This window comes from Heptranchias perlo, chromosome 36 (assembly GCF_035084215.1).
Source record: "Heptranchias perlo isolate sHepPer1 chromosome 36, sHepPer1.hap1, whole genome shotgun sequence".
Lineage (NCBI taxonomy): Eukaryota > Metazoa > Chordata > Chondrichthyes > Hexanchiformes > Hexanchidae > Heptranchias > Heptranchias perlo.
In genome coordinates this window covers 18,898,424-18,917,779 of record NC_090360.1, presented here as the reverse complement: position 1 = coordinate 18,917,779, position 19,356 = coordinate 18,898,424, and the positions used below count along the sequence as shown (strand labels likewise).

At 44.5% G+C, this 19,356-nt stretch overlaps 1 protein-coding gene across 7 annotated transcripts in view; it reads left to right on the top strand.

Moving 5' to 3' along the window:
- Window positions 1-17,442, top strand: part of shld2 (shieldin complex subunit 2) — a 106,753-nt gene extending 89,311 nt beyond the window's left edge. For 6 of the 7 annotated variants that reach the window (XM_067972686.1, XM_067972683.1, XM_067972685.1 and 3 more), the window contains 3 exons: window positions 8,366-8,600; window positions 12,958-13,073; window positions 15,230-17,442. In XM_067972686.1, the coding sequence (XP_067828787.1) occupies window positions 8,366-8,600; window positions 12,958-13,073; window positions 15,230-15,402 (524 nt within the window). In that variant the 3' untranslated portion in view covers window positions 15,403-17,442. The remainder of the gene's footprint in view (window positions 1-8,365; window positions 8,601-12,957; window positions 13,074-15,229) is intronic. The other variant, XM_067972688.1, reaches the window with a different exon arrangement.
- Window positions 17,443-19,356: the final 1,914 nt, after the last annotated feature.

Below are 19,356 nucleotides of genomic sequence, written 5' to 3'. Positions count from 1 at the left end.
AGAACAGATCTAGCAGCTCAAAACTGGGCATCCATGAGGCACTGTGGGCCATCAGCAGCAGCAGAATTGTATTCCAGCACAATCTGTAACCTCATGGCCTGGCATATTCCTCACTCTACTATTACCAACAAGCCAGGGAATCAACCCTGGTTCAATGAGGAGTGTAGAAGAGCATGCCAGGAACAGCACCAGGCGTACCTAAAAATTAGGTGCCAACCTGGTGAACTACAGTACAGGACTACATGCATGCTAAACAGTGGAAGCAACATGCTATAGACAGAGCTAAGTGATTCCACAACCAACAGATCAGATCAAAGCTCTGCAGACCTGCCACATCCAGTCATGAATGGTGGTGGGACAATTAAACAACTAACGGGAGGAGGAGGCTCCACGAACATCCCCATCCTCAATGATGGCAGAGTCCAACACGTGAGTGCAAAATACAAGGCTGAAGCGTTTGCAACCATCTTCAGCCAGAAGTGCCGAGTGGATGATCCATCTTGGCCTCCTCCCCATATCCCCACCATCACAGAAGCCAATCTTCAGCCAATTCAAATCACTCCACGTGATATCAAGAAATGGCTGAGTGCACTGGATACAGCAAAGGCTATGGGCCCCAACAACATCCCGTCTGTTAAGCTGAAGACTTGTGCTCCAGAACTAGCTGCGCTTCTAGCCAAGCTGTTCCCGTACAGCTACAACATTGGCATCTACCCGACAATGTGGAAAACTGCCCAGGTATGTCCTGCCCACAAAAAAGCAGGACAAATCCAATCCAGCCAATTACCACCGCATCAGTCTACTCTCAATCATCAGCAAAGTGATGGAAGGTGTCGTCGACAGTACTATCAAGCGGCACTTACTCACCAATAACCTGCTCACCAATGCTCAGTTTGGGTTCCACCAGGAACTCTGCTCCAGATCTCATTACAGCCTTGGTCCAAACATGGACAAATTAGCTGAATTCCAGAGGTGAGGTGAGAGTGACTGCCCTTGACATCATGGCAGCATTTGACCGAGTGTAGCACCAAGGAGCCCTATAACATGAAGTCAATGGGAATCAGGAGGAAAACTCTCCAGTGGCTGGAGTCATACCTAGCACAAAAGAAGATGGTAGAGGTTGTTGGAGGCCAATCATCTCAACCCCAGGACATTGTTGCAGGAGTTCCTCAGGGCAGTGTCCTAGGCCCAACCATCTTCAGCTGCTCCATCAATGACCTTCCCTCCATCATAAGGTCAGAAATGGGGACGTTTGCTGATGATTATACAGTGTTCAGTTCCATTCGCAACCCCTCAGATAATGAAGCAGTCGTGCCCGCATGCAGCAAGACCTGGATAACATCCAGGCTTGGGCTGATAAGTGGCAAGTAACATTCGCGCCAGACAAGTGCCAGGCAATGACCATCTCCAACAAGAGAGAGTCTAACTACCTCCCCTTGACATTCAATGGCATTACCATCGCCGAATCCCCCACCGTCAACACCCTGGGGGTCACCATTGACCAGAAACTTAACTGGACCAGCCATATAAATACTGTGGCTACAAGAGCAGGTCAGAGGCTGGGTTTTCTGCAGCGAGTGACTCACCTCCTGACTCCCCAAAGCCTCTACAAGGCACAAGTCAGGAGTGTGATGGAATACTCTCCACTTGCCTGGATGAGTGCAGCACCAACAACACTCAAGAAGCTGGACACCATCCAGGTCAAAGCAGCCCACTTGATTGGCACCACATCCACCATTGACGATTCGTATTCTTTCCCCTCAGTCTGGTTCAGTAATAACTGAAGTCGAATACATTTTAAAGTTCAACACATCTTTAATAGCAGGGTTCTTAGTCTGCAGCATTGATTTGGACTCCTGATAGAGTCCCTCTATGCTGGCAGAGCAAGAACAAAAACATACAGAAATCCACACGTTTTTATACAGATGAATAGGGGTTGGAACATACTTAACGAGGGTCAACACCAATCATAAGCCGGGCATAGGTTGCCATGTGAGGTTACATTATTGCCGGCCAATCATAGATCGTCCATGTGCTGATCATGCTGCTGTTAGACATCAAAGGGGATAACTTCCTCACTTTCCAACTTGGAATGTTCTTCCCTGTTCCTTCTGTTCCTTATCTCCCAACCTGGAATGTCTTTCAACTTTGGCTAAGCTCGTTACCTATATTGATCTGCCATAAACATGGAGACATTCAGACCAGTCCTTGAATCACATCAAAGACCTATCATTGATAAGACAATGCAGGCCTGCTGACTAAGCAAACATATGGCCCAGCAGGAGGGCAAGGCCACTTGTATCAATCTCAGTTACTAATTAACCCTTTCTAACCATTTTGCATTCTGCTTCTTTGCCACGTAGGCATCTTAATATTTTACTAAAAACTGACCACGTAGGGATTCTCATTCCCCCCTTTTATCATATCATGATAACCAATTATTACGGTGCTCACTGGTTCTGCAGGTTCTGCAGTGCAGCAACATTCAAGTAAGCAATAAACTATAAGAGTTATAACAATGAATATGACTAGCCCTTGAACTAGAGAAGTCCCAATAGAACACAGACATGTTTCATCAATACGCCTTTGTACTCTTATCTGTTCTCAGGAACAGACTCCTTCTAAACATCTCTCAAGTAAGCTGCGAATGTCCTTGGTCAGCTAAACCTATTCATGTTAGTTTGAAAAGGCTAACATAGTCAAATATCCCATGGTGCTTTATATTTTGTTTCCAGCCTAACTAGACTGAATGGTACCTTTCAGACCATTTTACACCTGTGAATTGGTGCCCTCCCCATTATATCCCTTAATCCAAATTCTCCCTACAGTATCCCATTAGATGCTGTACCTCATCTTAACCAGGTTCCCTTCGTGTTGGCCACCAGTCCGGGTGGAAGAGAGGCAGAGCATCTGATAATCCTATCAAACTATAATTGTCTTCCCTTTTACATGCACCTTACCCCAGCAGGTGCTACTCCCGGTACCATTAAGATGTGTTCTTAGTTGAAACCACAGAGACAATGGGGACATTCTCACCCAGGCTCTGTTTTACTATCTTTGCCAAACCCTTCATCCTCTACTTACATTGATTACATGCAATGAAAATCAAGAAGCACATTACAACAAACTGCACTACGACTAATACATATGAAACTAATCTAATCCAAAGATGGATCTGTATATTCAGTCCCAAATTCCAGAGGTCATTTCACCAGGTGGTGACTTTAATTTGGTCAATGTCATGCTTAATGTTGTTATTGTCCTGTTGTAGGTTATAATAAACCTTCTGGGAGAGGCGTATCTCCATTCGCAATGCTTTCAAGTATTTAGGCAACAGGGGTGTCAGATACCCAAATGTGTCCTGATATTCTTTTAAGTCCTTTCTGACATTCTCAGAAACTTGTACGGTGGTGAGGTTATGCCGATGTATCTCTACCAGTTCCTCGGGTCCAATCCGAACCAGGACTTCAGAAATGGAGTAGAATTCTGGACTTAAAATATCACAAGTTAGATTGGCATATTTAAACGTTTTCAAATTAGTTGTAACACAATATTCGCCCTCTCCGGCATATACCACTTGAGTGGGTTTTAGATCCGCCTCTAGGGACTCCATGGTACAGTTAATATCCCGATTGGTACCGGTATTATTAAACCCACACTGTGCTTCTAGGCTGTGTCCAACACTATGTGGACACACAGTGACAGCATGTCTAGTAACACATCCCTTTAATTTTGTTCCAGCCAATCAGCTTAAATCTACGTCCTCTAGTTCTTGAACCCTCTGCTAGGGGAAACAGGTACTTCCTGTCTACTTTATCTGGGCCCCTCATAATCTTGTAATTTTGTATCCATCGTGCGGATATCTTCTAAATATTGTTTCTCCCAATTTTATTGTTAACTGATGGGAACCTAACCCTGAATTTTGGAAATCCAAATTACTGTGTCCCTCTTTACTTTAATTTCAGTCCTTTTGATTGATACCAGTGTTTCCTGACTGTTTCATTAATTAGTTGGTTTCTCTATGGACCATGTGTCAGTGCCTTGTTTAAAAGGATTTCTCACTCGCCTGGACCACATTAACCATTTTCCTGTTGTGCTGTTGTCAAGTAACTGAGCCTGTCTGAGACTCATTCTTCACTGTATCTTCTTCATGTATCTCCGCATACTAGCAGCATCTCATAGGAATGAGCTTAGTGTTCTTGGATATTAACTTTCTGCTGGCCAGTCTCTTCTTCCTCATGGTATTTCCGAACATTTTCCATGGCACACATCATATGTCCTGTAGGATTCAGTCCTGTAAAAGCAACTGGTTTGTTTAAAGAGTGGTTGCAATAGCTCACCAGGCCATAGGCCTTTGTAATCATGTTCTTCATCCTGATCTCCGTTTCAGATGATGGCAACATACATTTGTATCTTTTATGTCCACTGTAGCCATTCTTAGGTTTTCAGGTTATCTTATCAAAAAGATCAGGGGTGTCTAGAGTGCTTATCTCCCCCTGAATGGTCCCGATGTCAGGGTCGTGGCCAGGCTATTGAGTGTAGTTTTCTCATTATTCATTATAGGCAAGGACACAAATATCTCCACGAGAAAGCTATCAATTTACTATTCTCAACTACACTTTCCTGACTTCCACTCGATTGTATATTTATGCCAGATTGATTTTTTATCATGCCCAATTCAATGACTTTAGAGAAATTCCCATATCTCCCCACCTCGAGCACTCTGTCTCGGAAGACAACAAATAGGTTAAAACAAAACAAATCAAAATGTTTTCAAAAGAAGAGAATCAGGTTGATATCACCACGCTGTGACATTTGGTATCTGCTGATGTCTGCAGCTAAAGTCTTAAATCTTTAACACCACTGGATCGTTTCCTGCACCAAATTTCTCCAGCAAAGGTTGCACCGTAACTTTGTAACTACTCTTGGTAATCCTGCACCATCAACACTCACGTGGTCCCAAAAAAAACCAGGGTCACCTGTTTTAAAAGAAACACAGAAAATCCATTGCGGCTCTTCTTGAGAGCCCAAGTGATTAATTTGTCAAATCTTCATTTATTATTTATTTATCCAAAGGAATAATCCCTATACCCAAAACAAATTTAGAAAACAAAACAGGAGAGAGAATTTGCCTAGTTCCACTCTTGCTCTTTCTCTGAAGCCCGCAGCCTGTCTGAAATAAACACTGTCTCTTCCACATACAGATGTACGCAGGGCTGGGACTGGAATTTCTAACTCCAAGTCCTAATCTCTGTGTTTTCAAGATGTAACCACATTAAGCAGATATCATTAGTAGCCGCCTGCTAAGATACGTTATATTCCTCTTTTATTAATGGTTTGGGCATGTGTTTCTAGCACTGTAGCTATCCTTTGCAAATATATGGTCAGCATTTGATCCTCAGACAATTCCTTATCTGTATTTTCAGTTATCTTTTAATATATCTTTAATGCGAGACCCTAAATCTCTGACCTTTTGATCTAATGTTGTCAAATCAATGGTGTTAACAACTGAGGTAAAGGCAGTTGCTATATCACTTATCACAGATCTTTACGTCTCCATATTTGCCTATCTCTTTTTACGATGTCCACCTCCATTCCATGTCGCTCTTTGTTTTAACACTTGAGTTAGGAGGTGTTGATCTAATTGTTGAGTTTTCTTAGCAGTCTCAATGCGAGTTATATAATTTGTCAGGGAAGGTCTCCCCTCTTTGGTCAGATCTTGTATTCTACTATTAATTTCAAATAAAATTGAATAGCCCCAGAACTTGTCAAAACTTCCTTATCATACTGTGGCAGGGTAAAACTGATAGGTGTTTAGTACCCTGTGTCAGTACATAGCTCAAGTAATGGACTTCCAATTGTCTAACCTATGCTTCCTTTTCATATGATTTGTTTTACATTCCTTTCTTATCAATTTTTCACTGTAGCGTGAAAACTTATATCTCAGTCAATTGTAGCCTTTGGCATTTCCGAGTGATCGGGACAATTTTACTAATATAACCTATACCAATTATTACCTCATGTTCACCTGTGTTCTGGGCAAACCTCAGACAGTTCTCAACCGACTGGGTCATTTCTATCTGTTTGAACTGCTCTTGGCATGACAGTCTGGCTTCTTGGGATGGAAGGGGTTAATATTAACTTGCTCTTGTGGTAGGAGTAACTTGATCCTTCTCCCTTTTGAGATTAAGTTCCCACCTTCAAAATTTCACTTCACACAGGTTTGACTGATTTTTTTACTTCTCACATTTGTGGATTGCTTTATACTATATTTTTGCACACTATTTTTTCACATACTTTTAGTGGATGTGATTATAATCAACGCTCCGAGCTGTTCCAGCTTTCCGACTTTTCCTATCACAATGATCCTGATAGTTTTTTAATGTATCCCATTAATTTTTAATCTCTTTTTAAACTACAGCCAATCACAAAATAAACAATCAAAATGCCAATTTTTTGAAGATCCCATGTCTGGAATTTAACATGCCCACACTTTATAAGAACCAGAATTTAATAGGTCACTTAACCTCAATAACTCCAATTTTAATTCGGCAGTATCAGAATTAAACACACGACAAGACAGATACATTACACAAAGGAAGAAAACACGTAAGACACAGTAAGAAGGGGGCGTGGCCCACAACACCGACAAAAAAAAACACTGATCAAGACAGGCTTTTTAAAGGGACAGTACACTTAAACAACAAAACCTTTCTTTTTCGGGTCTCTGTCTTTTAAACATTTGTCTAGTCACTTAATTCTATCCATTTTTTTACAGTACTGTCTCCATAAAGCAATTAGTTCTTTGGCTGAGGTACCTCTGTTATTTTCCAAATTAATTCCTGAGCCTTTTTTCGGCATCTAAGTTTTATCAATAGTTCCTGTTTATATCCAATCATCAGGAACTTAAACCCTGACTACCCTCAGTGATATTAACCACTGACCTACCGCTTACAAGTTATTCCCTCAGTGATATTCGACCACTGACCTCTTCCTGCTATTTCTGTGTATTCGCCAGACTGACCTGAATCTTGTAAGGACGCACACGAGTGTTAGCGATTGGACGATTCGTCGTCAGACTGACGGATTGGAGGAAAACCGACATAGTAAATTAAGACTACTTACATCGGGGCGCCATTTCCTTCCTCCGTGTCTGAGACAATCCGCCTCTTACTCCGCGAACTCTCGGTGAACGACCGTTAAGATCCCACCGCTGCCACCAAATGACGATTCGTATTCTTTCCCCTCAGTCTGGTTCAGTAATAACTGAAGTCGAATACATTTTAAAGTTCAACACATCTTTAATAGCAGGGTTCTTAGTCTGCAGCATTGATTTGGACTCCTGATAGAGTCCCTCTATGCTGGCAGAGCAAGAACAAAAACATACAGAAATCCACACGTTTTTATACAGATGAATAGGGGTTGGAACATACTTAACGAGGGTCAACACCAATCATAAGCCGGGCATAGGTTGCCATGTGAGGTTACATTATTGCCGGCCAATCATAGATCGTCCATGTGCTGATCATGCTGCTGTTAGACATCAAAGGGGATAACTTCCTCACTTTCCAACTTGGAATGTTCTTCCCTGTTCCTTCTGTTCCTTATCTCCCAACCTGGAATGTCTTTCAACTTTGGCTAAGCTCGTTACCTATATTGATCTGCCATAAACATGGAGACATTCAGACCAGTCCTTGAATCACATCAAAGACCTATCATTGATAAGACAATGCAGGCCTGCTGACTAAGCAAACATATGGCCCAGCAGGGGGGCAAGGCCACTTGTATCAATCTCAGTTACTAATTAACCCTTTCTAACCATTTTGCATTCTGCTTCTTTGCCACGTAGGCATCTTAATATTTTACTAAAAACTGACCACGTAGGGATTCTCACCATCCTAAACATTCACTCCCTTCACCACCGGCGCACTGTGGCTGCAGTGTGTCCCATCCACAGGATGCACTGCAGCAACTCGCCAAAGCTTCTTCGACAGCACCTTCCAAACCGTGACCTCTACCACCTAGAAGGACAAGGGCAGCAGGCACATGGAAACACCACCTGCATGTTCCCCTCCAAGTCACACACCATCCCGACTTGGAAATGTATCGCCGTTCCTTCATCGTCGCTGGGTCAAAATCCTGGAACTCCCTAACAGCACTGTGGGAGAACCTTCACCCCCACCTGCAGCGGTTCAAGAAGGCGGCTCACCACCACCTTCTCAAGGGCAATTAGGGATGGGAAATTAATGCCGGCCTTGCCAGCGACGCCCACATACCATGAACGAATTTTAAAAAAGCAGGGAGTCACTGTATTTTGTTTATAACATATAATTAATTTCACTGCTGTCTGTGTCTCTGTTCGCAGGAACTGTTCAATTAAAGACCCAATTAGTAACGATGCAGTGGAGTGCCTATTCAATATGTAATCCTTTGTTCACGATGGATGCTCTCACTCCAGCGGAGACTGTCTTGGCCTCTCTCTCTCATTTCACATACTCCGGCTGTGGAAGCTGTGGCACTGAACTGGGATTTGATGAGAACGGCATCTACCAGCAGTGTATTCCATGCTTACCAGACAGTGCCCTGCGAATCTATTACAGGTAAGCACCTTATATAAGGTTTCTCCCCAAAGGACCCCACATCATCCTAAGACACACTACACATGGTAGAAGATAAAGAGTGAAGTGTGTCACAAGGCAGTAAGACAGTGTTGCAATAACTTTGTAACCTACAAGAAGAAGCAACAGAGCTATGTGTGAACAACACATGTGGGAAGTCCAAAACTAGAGGCCATAAATATAAGATAGTCACTAATAAATTCAATAAGGAATTCAGGAGAAACTTCTTTACTGGCTAGAATGTAGAACTCGCTACCACATGAAGTGGTTGAGGTGAATCATAGAAATATACGACACAGAAGGAGGCTATTCGGCCCATCGTGTCTGTGCCAACCGAGAAAGAGCTATCCAGCCCAATCCCACTTTCCAGCTTTTGGTCCGTAGCCTTGTAGGTTGCGGCATTTCATGTGCATATCCAAGTACTTCTTAAATGCGGTGAGGGTTTCTGCCTCTACCACCGTTTCAGGCAGTGAGTTCCAGACCCCACCACCCTGTGGGTGAAAAAATTTCTCCTCAACTCCCCTCTAATCTTTCTACCAATTACTTTAAATCTATGCCCCCTGGTTATTGACCCCTCTGCTAAGTGAAATAGGCCCTTCCTGTCCACTCTCTCTTGGCGCCTCATAATTTTGTGCGCCTCATAATTTTGTACACCTCAATTAATTCTCCCCTTTAGCCTCCTTTGTTCCAAAGAAAACAACCCCAGCCTATCCAATCTTTCCTCATAGCTAAAATTCTCCAGTCCTGGCAACATTCTCGTAAATCTCCACTGTACCCTCTCTAGTGCAATCACATCTTTCCTATAATGTGGTGACCAGAACTGTACTCAGTATCCTAGCTGTGGCCTAACTAGTGTTTTATAAATTTGTAGCATAACCTCCCTGCTCTTACTTTCCTTTATTAGCCGAGGCATAGAATATATCACATATGCCTTCTTAACCACCTTGTCTACCTGTCCTGCTTTCTTCAGGGATATGTGGACATGAACTCCAAGGTCCCTGTACACTTCTCAGTATCCTACCATTTATTGTGTACTTCCTTGCCTTGTTTGCCCTCCCCAAATGCATTACCTCACACTTCTCCGGATTGAATTCCATTTGCCACTTTTCTGCCCACCTGACCAGTCCATTGATATCTTCCTGCAGTCTACAGCTTTCTTCCTCACTATCAACCATACGGCCAATTTTTGTATCATCTGCAAACTTCTTAATCATGCCCCCTACATTTAAATCTAAATCATTGCTATGTACCATGAAAAGCAAGGGACCTAGTACTGAGCCTTGCAGAACCCCACTGGAAACAGCCACCCAGTCACAAAAACACCCTTCGACCATTATCCTTTGCTTCCTGCCACTGAGCCAATTTTGGATCCAACTAGCCACTTTCCCTTGGATCCCATGGGCTTTTACTTTTCTGACCAGTTTGACATGTGGGACCTTGCTAAGATCCATGTAGGCTACATCAAACGCACTACCCTCATCAACCCCTCTTGTTGCCTCCTCAAAAAATTCAATCAAGTTAGTTAGACACGACCTTCCCTTAACAAATCGATGCTGACTGTCCTTGATTAATTCAAGCCTTTCAAATGACAATTTATACTGTCCCTCAGAATTTTTTCCAATAGTTTGCCCACCACTGAGGTTAGGCTGACTGTAATTACTCGATCTATCCCTTTCTCCCTTTTTAAACAACATTAGCAGCCTGTAGCCGCAGAGGATTGGAATATGATGGTCAGAGCCTCCGTTATTTCCTCCCTTGCTTCTCTTAACAGCCTGGAATACATTTCATCTCGGCCTTGTGATTTATCTTCTTTCAAAGATGCCCAACTCCTTAATATTTTCTCTCTCACTATGTTTATCCCATACAATATTTCACACTCTTCCTCCTTAATTACAGTATCTGCATCGTCCCCCTCTTTTGCGAAGGCAGACTCAAAGTATTCATTAAGAACCATGCCCACGTCTTCCGCCTCCACTCACAATTTACCTATTTGGTCTCTAATAGGCCCTACTCTTTCCTTCGTTATCCTCTTGCTCTTTATGTATTTATAAAATATCTTTGGGTTTTCCATGATTTTACTTGCCAGTATTTTACACGCCCTCTCTTTGCTTTCCTAGTTTCCTTTTTAATTTCACTCCTGCACGTTCTATGCTCCTCTAGGCTTTCTGCAGTACTGAGCTCTCGGCATCTGTCATAAGCTTCCCTTTTTTGCCTTATTCTACCCTGTATGCTCCTTGACATCGAGGGGTCTCTAGATTTAGGAGTCACACCCTTTTTCTTTGTGGGAATATATTTGCTCTGAACCCTCACTATCTCTCTCTTGAATGCCTCCCACTGCTCTGACACTGATTTACCTTCAAGTTGCTGTTTCCAGACGACTTTTGCTAAATCATATCTCAGCTTGTAAAATTGGCTTTTCCCCAATTGAGAACTTTTACTCCTGGTCTATCTTTATCCTTTTCCATAACTATGCTAAATCTAACTGAATTCTGATCACTACCACCAAAATGCTCTCCCACTGATACTCCTTCCACCTGTCCAGCTTCATTCCCTAAAACTAAGTCCGGAACTGCCCCCTCTCTTGTTAGGCTTGCCACATACTGGCTAAAAAATGTTCTCCTGAATGCATTTTAAGAATTTTGCTCTCTCTATACCTTTTACACTGATTCTATCCCAGTTAATATTCGGGTAGTTGAAATCCCCTACTATTACTGCCCTATTGTTTTGCACTTCTCAGAAATTTACATACGTATTTGCTCTTCCATCTCCCTCTGACTGCTTGGGGATCTAGAGTACACTCCCAGTAGTGTGATTGCCCCTTTCGTATTCTTCAGCTCAACCCATATGGCCGCATTTGATGATCCTTCTAACATATCATCCCTCCTCACAGCTGTAATTGTTTCTTTAACCAATATTGCGACCTCCCCCCTCCTTTTTTCTCCCTCTCTATCTCGTCTGAAAACCCTGTAACCAGCAATGTTGAGCAGCCATTCCTGCCCTTCTTTGAGCCATGTTTCCGTAATAACTATGATATCATACTTCCATGTGACTATCTGTGTGCTCAGCTCATCTGCCTTATTCACTAGACTCCTTGCATTGGAGTATATACCATTAAACGCTGCCATACTCCTTTGTTGCCTATTTTCTAGCCTTTGTTTCCTCTGCCTTCCAAACTCACTTACTAATTTTCTGCCTTTCATTTCCAGCTCTGCTTCTCTCCCTTCTGAATCTACACTCAGGTTCCCATCCCCCTGCCAAGTTAGTTTAAACCCTCCCCAACAGCACTAGCAAACCTCCCCGTGATGATATTGGTCCCGGCCCTGTTGAGGTGCAATCTCTGCCCTGGGCCTCCGCTCCCGGTCCGCGCTCTGCCCTGGGCCTCCGCTCCCGGTCCGCGCTCTGCCCTGGGCCTCCGCTCCCGGTCCGCGCTCTGCCCTGGGCCTCCGCTCCCGGTCCGCGCTCTGCCCTGGGCCTCCGCTCCCGGTCCGCGCTCTGCCCTGGGCCTCTGCTCCCAGGCTTGGACCACCAAATATTGAGGGTCTTTCTTGAAAATATCCCCTCCCGTCCCCTGCCACCCACCCCGCCTTGATAAGGTGACTGATGGGGGCACTAACATCTTTCTGGGGAGATGGAAGCATACCTTCCCAAAACCTGCAGCATTCAGCTGATTTTCTGTCCTCTGGGGTAAGATGTGGGCCCTGGATATACCCCTCTACTGGCACGGTCACCTGCGGTTGGGATGTTAAGAGATCTCTTCCTGAGCCTGTGAACTCTGGCGGGGTCAGCAGCTGAGGTCCCAGACAGAGGACGTCCTCCACAAATTTTTGGCATGACTAACTTTATGACCAGGCTGGAGATGGGAGACGGCAGTGTGGAGGGAGGCTTAATTGGCAACCAGCCAACCTTATTTATCACCAGAGAGTGCTGCCTGGAGCAAGGAAGGACCTTTCCAATGGTTCTAACCCCGTACTGTATGTGAGGAGGCAATAACACACATCATCACCATGAGCGCAAAAAACAATCATTCCAATCCCAACACTGTTGGCACTATTGATCATTTAATTAATTTATTGCCATGCTAAATTCACACCCCGCCACACCCATAAAGAGTCTCCATCAAAGTTCCCACACAGTGGATTACACCGACTGTTGTTATTTGAGTAAGTATCTACATAACACCCATCAGTACAATCCAAAGTAAGTATGTCAGCAGTGTATTTAGTTGGAAGAGATACAGGGAGAGCCCTGCACATTCTCAATCAGCCAGGAGCAAGCTATCAGATGGTTTAGACTGACAGCTCAGCATTCCCTGATCCGTGTTTTCTTTGTGCTTTCCCAGGCCTACAGTGCTTGTGCTAGCAGACGGAGATTCCAGGATTGACGTTCTTGTCTCGTCCAAACTCATGGAGAAGATATTTCTCAATATTCCTCCCGCCTGGCTAATCAAACTCGTAGGTAACCGACCCCAGCTTCTATCTCAAGTACAGGATATCACCAGAGCAGCCAGACAGCACAAGTGCTGAGTGCTTAGAAATTCAAGTTCTACAGATGCATCACTCCAACTCACTTACCGGAGTGACTTTAGGCAGGAAGGCAGGAGGAGCCTTTTCAGCATGTGGGGTAGGCACACTGGAGACTGGAGCGGCATCAGGCAGGAAGTCTCAGTGACTCACAAGTAGCCAGCATGGAGCCAGTCACCTTTTACATGTGAATTATTATCCTCTAAATCTATCCCCAGTCCAATCAAGCTGAAGCATGAAGATCTGGAGTATGGATTATAAAAGTGAGGTTTAGTTGTAATCTCCGGATTTGGGAGCGTTTACGGGGGAGAGTTTGCATTGTTGTTGCCTCCCTGCTGTGATCTCCAATTACACAAAGATTACACTCCCTCAAAAAATGCTCAAGTGTGTAAAACCATGCGATTATTTTTTTCCTAATTCGTTGTCTAAAGACTGCACAGTACATTTGTGTAATACTCAGTCTATTCCACTTGTGAGGAATACTGTTGGAGTTAATTCAAGGTGTCATTTTCTGAATTTCCACTCCCAGCAGGAACCTCCCACTCTGGGATCACATATTGGGAATTTTGGCACGCACTGGCCAAATTTCCAATATGCATCTGTGGCGGGAACAATTCACAGTCACAAGCACAAAGTCGGAAAAGTATCTCCATAATAACTATAGGAGCTTCTCCTTGCCAGTGAATTGAACTGGCTATTTTGGTACTCACTGTGCATCCTGTGTACCCCACAGATTAATGATCTAGAAATTAGGGACCATTTTAGGGCCTAGACTCGGCACTGCACAATCAGGGCATGTCCGAGAGAACTGAAGAGCGATGGAAATTGGCCCTTGGGCATCATTAACGTACTCGGCGCGAGCTGCCAGCGCTGGTCGCACCTCCACAGGCACCTCGCCCGACCAAAGACATCAGGGGGTGGGTGGTTTGGAGCGCTATCGCTGGGGGGGGGGGGGGGGGAGGGCGGGAGACGATCGCGCCTCTTCTGGAGTTGGAGGAGCCATCTTGTTCCTCCCGGCTCCACTGGAAGGGTTTTTTTTATTAACAATTTTTTTTAAACTTACCTGAAGTTATTGGCCGTGGGAGTCGCTGAAGAATCCATCACCGACTAATTTCTCGAAGGGCCTGCAGCAAGTTTTAGGCCCCTAATTAAGGGGCCCAACGCCTGGGACACCTAAGAATAGGGCGCCACAAATTTAGCTGTTGGACCAATGCCTGTGCAGATTGGGCTCAGGCCGTCACACTGCTAAATTGGTTTATTTTGCATTCGTTTTACACCCAAAACGTGGGTGCTATGCATCCCAATTTCTATCCCAATGAGTTTAGCCGTGTATGGAAAGTTTGATGGGTGAGAGGCACAGACCATGCTCTATAGCTCTGCCTGGTGAATGCCACTGCCAGTGCTGAGGCTCTACAGTGCTCTGGTGAGAACAAATCTGGAGCACTGGGTACAAATCTGATAGGTGTGACATAGGATGGCCGTTCAGATCCTAGAGGCTATGCAGAGGAGAGCAACCAGGTGTTCCCCAGTGTTCGAGGCTGAGCTGTGTAGGACAACTTAATAAGATGGAACTCTTCACCCTGAAAAGAAGTTGTCTTATGGGATAGAGGAAGTAAAGCTAGGACAATAGCTTCAAAGCAGCAGGGTAAGAGGGCACAGGGTCAGGGTTCTCAAGGGCAAGTAGTTGGAACAGGTTGTCAGGATGAGTAGTTGAGCCCAGGACACTGGACTCATTTAAGAGAGCACTGGATGCTGTAATGGGCTGACTCTGGGATTGGTAACTTGGAAATATGAGATCAAATGTACAGAGTGACCTTCTACATCCAAACCCATCTTGTTCTTTTGATTTTCCAATACCAGACATCTGATTTGGAAAGGTCAAACGATCAACTTGATCCAATGATCAGTGTTCAGCAGTGGCATTATAACTAAGATCACATGTTGACCTAGAGTTGGGTCAGCAGAGCCTGCTGCATCATGTAGATAGTTCAATGTGCTGTCCCACAATGGAAATCGACATTAAAATGGGAAGTGTCTGCATGAATCTAATTGAGAGATCAGTCACTAAAGTGCTTGGTTTGTGTGTTGCAGGTCCATCTGACAAGGTGACATACGGGATGGTGATAGCGGATTTGTGCTGCTCACTGTTTGCAGACCCTAGTGACTGTTACCTACTGACAGTGCAGAGCCTGTTCCATCTGGATGAAAACAGCATCGCCATGAAACAGGATTTCTACTTGTTGGATTTCCGCTCTGACCTTTAACCTCTGACTTGGTTAGCAATGTAAAGGTGAATTCACTGATCCCAAGCTCCCAGCGGGAAAAGTGTGGGTTGGAGAATTGGCTGCAGTCATAGCCCTATCTTCAACCCATGCTCCTTTCAATTGCAGGTCAGGGTCAGTAAATTTACCTTTGAGTTAGCTCTATCCTTTTCTTTTATTATTATTCATTCTCAGGATGTGGGAATCGCTGGCAATGCCAGCATTTATTGCCCATCCCTAGTTGCCCTTGAGAAGGTGGGGATGGGATGCCTTCTTGAACCGCTGCAGCCCATGTGGTGAAGGTGCTCCCACAGTGCTGTTAGGTCGGGAGTTCCAGGATTTGACCAGCGATGATGAAGGAATGGCAATATTTGTCAAATCTGGATAGTGTGTGACTTAGGTGGGTACTTGGAGGTGATGGCGTTCCCATGCATCTGTTGCCCTTGTCCTTCTGCGTTGTGGAGGTCACAGGTTTGGGAGGTGCTGCCGAAGAAGCCTTGGCGAGTTGCTGCAGTGCATCCTGTAGATGGTACACACTGCAGCCACAGTGCGCCAGTGGTGGAGGGAGTGGATCCTGATAGCTCAGAAAGTAAATGCAACTAAACCACAGGCACGTGAAGGTCCGAAGTTTGATTCCGAATTTGTGCTGTGTTGGATGGTCTCAGATTGGTAGCTCAATTGGGCTTTGCACCTCTGGACTGGAAAGTGGCAGAAATGAGTCCTTCCTGAGTCCCTGCCAGAAATTGTGTGTGTGCAGTATGGCTGCCAACCCTCCAGGATTGTCATGGAGTCTCCAGGAATTAAAGATTAATCTCACGGACACTGCTGCAAACAGCCCGAAAGAAAAGTCATGGGGCATTGAAAACAATTGTGTGTTTTTTTTCCATTTTCTTTGCACAATCTTGTTAATTAGTTATAAAATCTATTGGAGACGGGAAAAAAAAGGCTGTTTGACTGACAAGAATCTTCCAATCAGGTAACAAAGAGTCTGCTCACTTTCCAATCGGCGTGGGAAGGCAGTGCACCGCGAGGACGGGCATGTCAGCCGACCAATGGCGGGGTGGTTGGAGGCGGGAGGTCATGTGAGGAAACTCCCCGAATATGTCCAACCAGAGTTGGCAACCCTAGCGTACAGATAGTGGGTGACCATACAATCCGGTCATCCCATTGCAAAGCCGCATTGTCCCGGAATGGGATCCCCGAGACTGCGGGATTGTAGAATCACCCATATCATTCCCGCCAGTCAGTCAGATCCCAGTCCTGCTGCACCCTGTCTCTCCAGTTCACTACTTTGGTCCCAGGCTGCCTTCATTACACCTCTCCAATGCTCCTTCCTGGGAGTGGACCCTCAACTCTGCCCTCAGGCCTCACCCAAGCAGAGACAGTCAACGGACTCTCCTCAGCCGGGGACCCGCATGGACACACATAACCATACTCGGAGACCCTCCTGATGTATTACACAGAGAATGGGGCCCTTTTAACCCTGTTAATGTACTAAACAGAGAATGGGGTCTGTGTTCTAATCTCGTTAGTGTATTATACAGAGAATGGGATCTGTGTTCTAACCCTGTTAATGTATTATACAGAGAATGAGGTCTGTGTGCTTATCCCGTTAATGTATTATACAGATTACTGGAGCTATGGTTTAACCCTGTTAGTACCTTCTACGTAGCACTCGGGATATAATATAATTTAACCCTCTCCCTGCAGTGCTCACAACCCCATTCTATTGAAATGCCTGTTTTTGTCTAACCTACGATATATGCAGAAAAGATATTTTCTTTGCTGAGCCATGAGGGATTGTCTGTCTGTGATATGTTGCGACGTGTGTTCTATATTTTCAAACTGGCCGAACGTTTTTAAAGCGTCACCGAGTGACGGACAGCTTGTACTGATGTATGAAACTGAGGCTGTGGTCGGTCGTGGAAGATCTTTGGCTCCTGGACTTTCTGTGAAAACTGCAGACATCACTCCTGATGGAGGTGAGATTTATCACCATCGGTATCTTTATAAATGACACTGAACGTGTGCTTAAGACTTTCACCTTCCAGCAATTTTCAATTTCTTCTCGTGGTTGAATATGTCAGACACAAGATAATGGATGAGACGGTTCAGCTAACATCATTATGGACAAACAGTCCTTTCTCCCAGGCTGGTGCGTGAGCACAATGGGGAGTGGGAGAGCACCATCCACTTTATAAGTGACCGCTCGTTTAACATTTGTCAGTGTTATAGAATCATACAGCATAGAAGGAAGCCTTCTGCCCATTGTGCCTGTGCTAGTTCTTTGAAAGAGCTATCCCATTAATCCCACTCCCCTGCTCTTTCCCCATAACCCTGCAAATTTCTCCTCTTCAAGTTTTCTCCAATTTCCTTTTGAGAGTTACTATTCAATCTGCTTGCATCGCCTTTTCAGATAGTACATCCCAGATCATAACAACTCGCTGCATAAAAAGTGTTGTCCTTATTTCCCCGCTTGATTTTTTGCCAATTCTCTTAAATCTGTGTCCTCTGGTTACCGATTTTTGTTGCAGTGTTGTGTTTTGCTGTTTGCTCAATTTAGGTGCCAGACAAAAATGGCAAGTGGTTGAGAATTGTACTGAAAGGGCTGAACACTGCAAACAAAGAGAGATGGGAAATCTGCTCAGCCTGTGCTGCGGATTCTCAGGGTTGGTTATAGTTTCCCAGCTCAGTACCTATAAAACGCTGCATTAATTAGGTGGTAATATACACAAGGTGATGAGTAATCCACTCTCTGACTGTAAAAGTAATCTTTTCACACATATAAGGAAGAGCATAACCCAGGGACTCAGTGTAAGTAATAACCTTATCATATAACTGGGTAGTTTGCCCCTGGGCAGTGTATATTTTTGGCACTGTAGCTCAGGTTGTGTAAACCATCAAATAGTGTAGTGCATATCTGGGACAGTGTACTCTAGGTAGTATATTGTGTGGAGGGTGTACTTTGTGTAGTACATATCTAGGGCTGTGTACCCAGGTAATGGTCCTCAGGTAATGTGAACTCCGGGTGGTGTACCCCACAGATCATTACCTTGAACACTCTAGTGGGTCATTTGGTGATGGGGTTGTACAGGCTGCTAACGCTCATTGTCCAGGCACAGACATGAAGAGCAGCCACTTGTATGAGGTGCTGGAGAGCCACTATTAGAATGTGTGCTATAATGAGCGAGTCAGCATTTTGAGGGTGACAAGAGAGAAATAAATTAATAAAATAACTGGGCATATTCAGTCTTGCACAGTTTCGCTGAGATATTCACCCTACAGTGTAATCGGGACAGAAGCAGCATCTTATAGAACAATATCCCTTTTGAAGGGGGATCTATGGTACAAAATGGATATTGAAGAGGAAATTAGTTTACAATCCGTGATTTCCATTGTGCGTCAATGAGAATATTTTCTTGAAATCAAATGCTTTTTTATTACTTTTTTTTACAGAGCTGTGCCCTGCATCCGCCGCCCTGCGACCGCCCAGTAATTACTTGGGACCTCGGCCCCGTTGTTCACACAGTGTTTGCAGGAGTTTAAATTTGCCAATATGGTTTTACATATTCAGATAGTGTCACACGTATCAAGAGCCTTGAGATTTGGTGGCAATGATCCTGGGGAGGGTGGTGGGCAACCAGGAAGGGATGTGTGGAACCTCCAACCAAAAGAAGATTTTTTTTGGTGGATAATTGATTGGGTTGCTTTTCTGTATAGCACCTCAGACTTGTTGATCTCTGGTTCACATTTCCAGATAGTCCAGCCCAAAACTGACCAGTTAGCAATCCTAGATGCTCAGTTCCCCCCAGGACAGGCCCAGCAGACATAGGGTTGTAGGTAGTTGGGTTGTAAGGCTGGTAATTGCCGCCTTTGACTAATTTGGTTAGCGTTTACACTGCAGTTGACAGGAATTTGTGTATGAGAAGGCCTTTCTTCTAATGAAACATGAGCAAG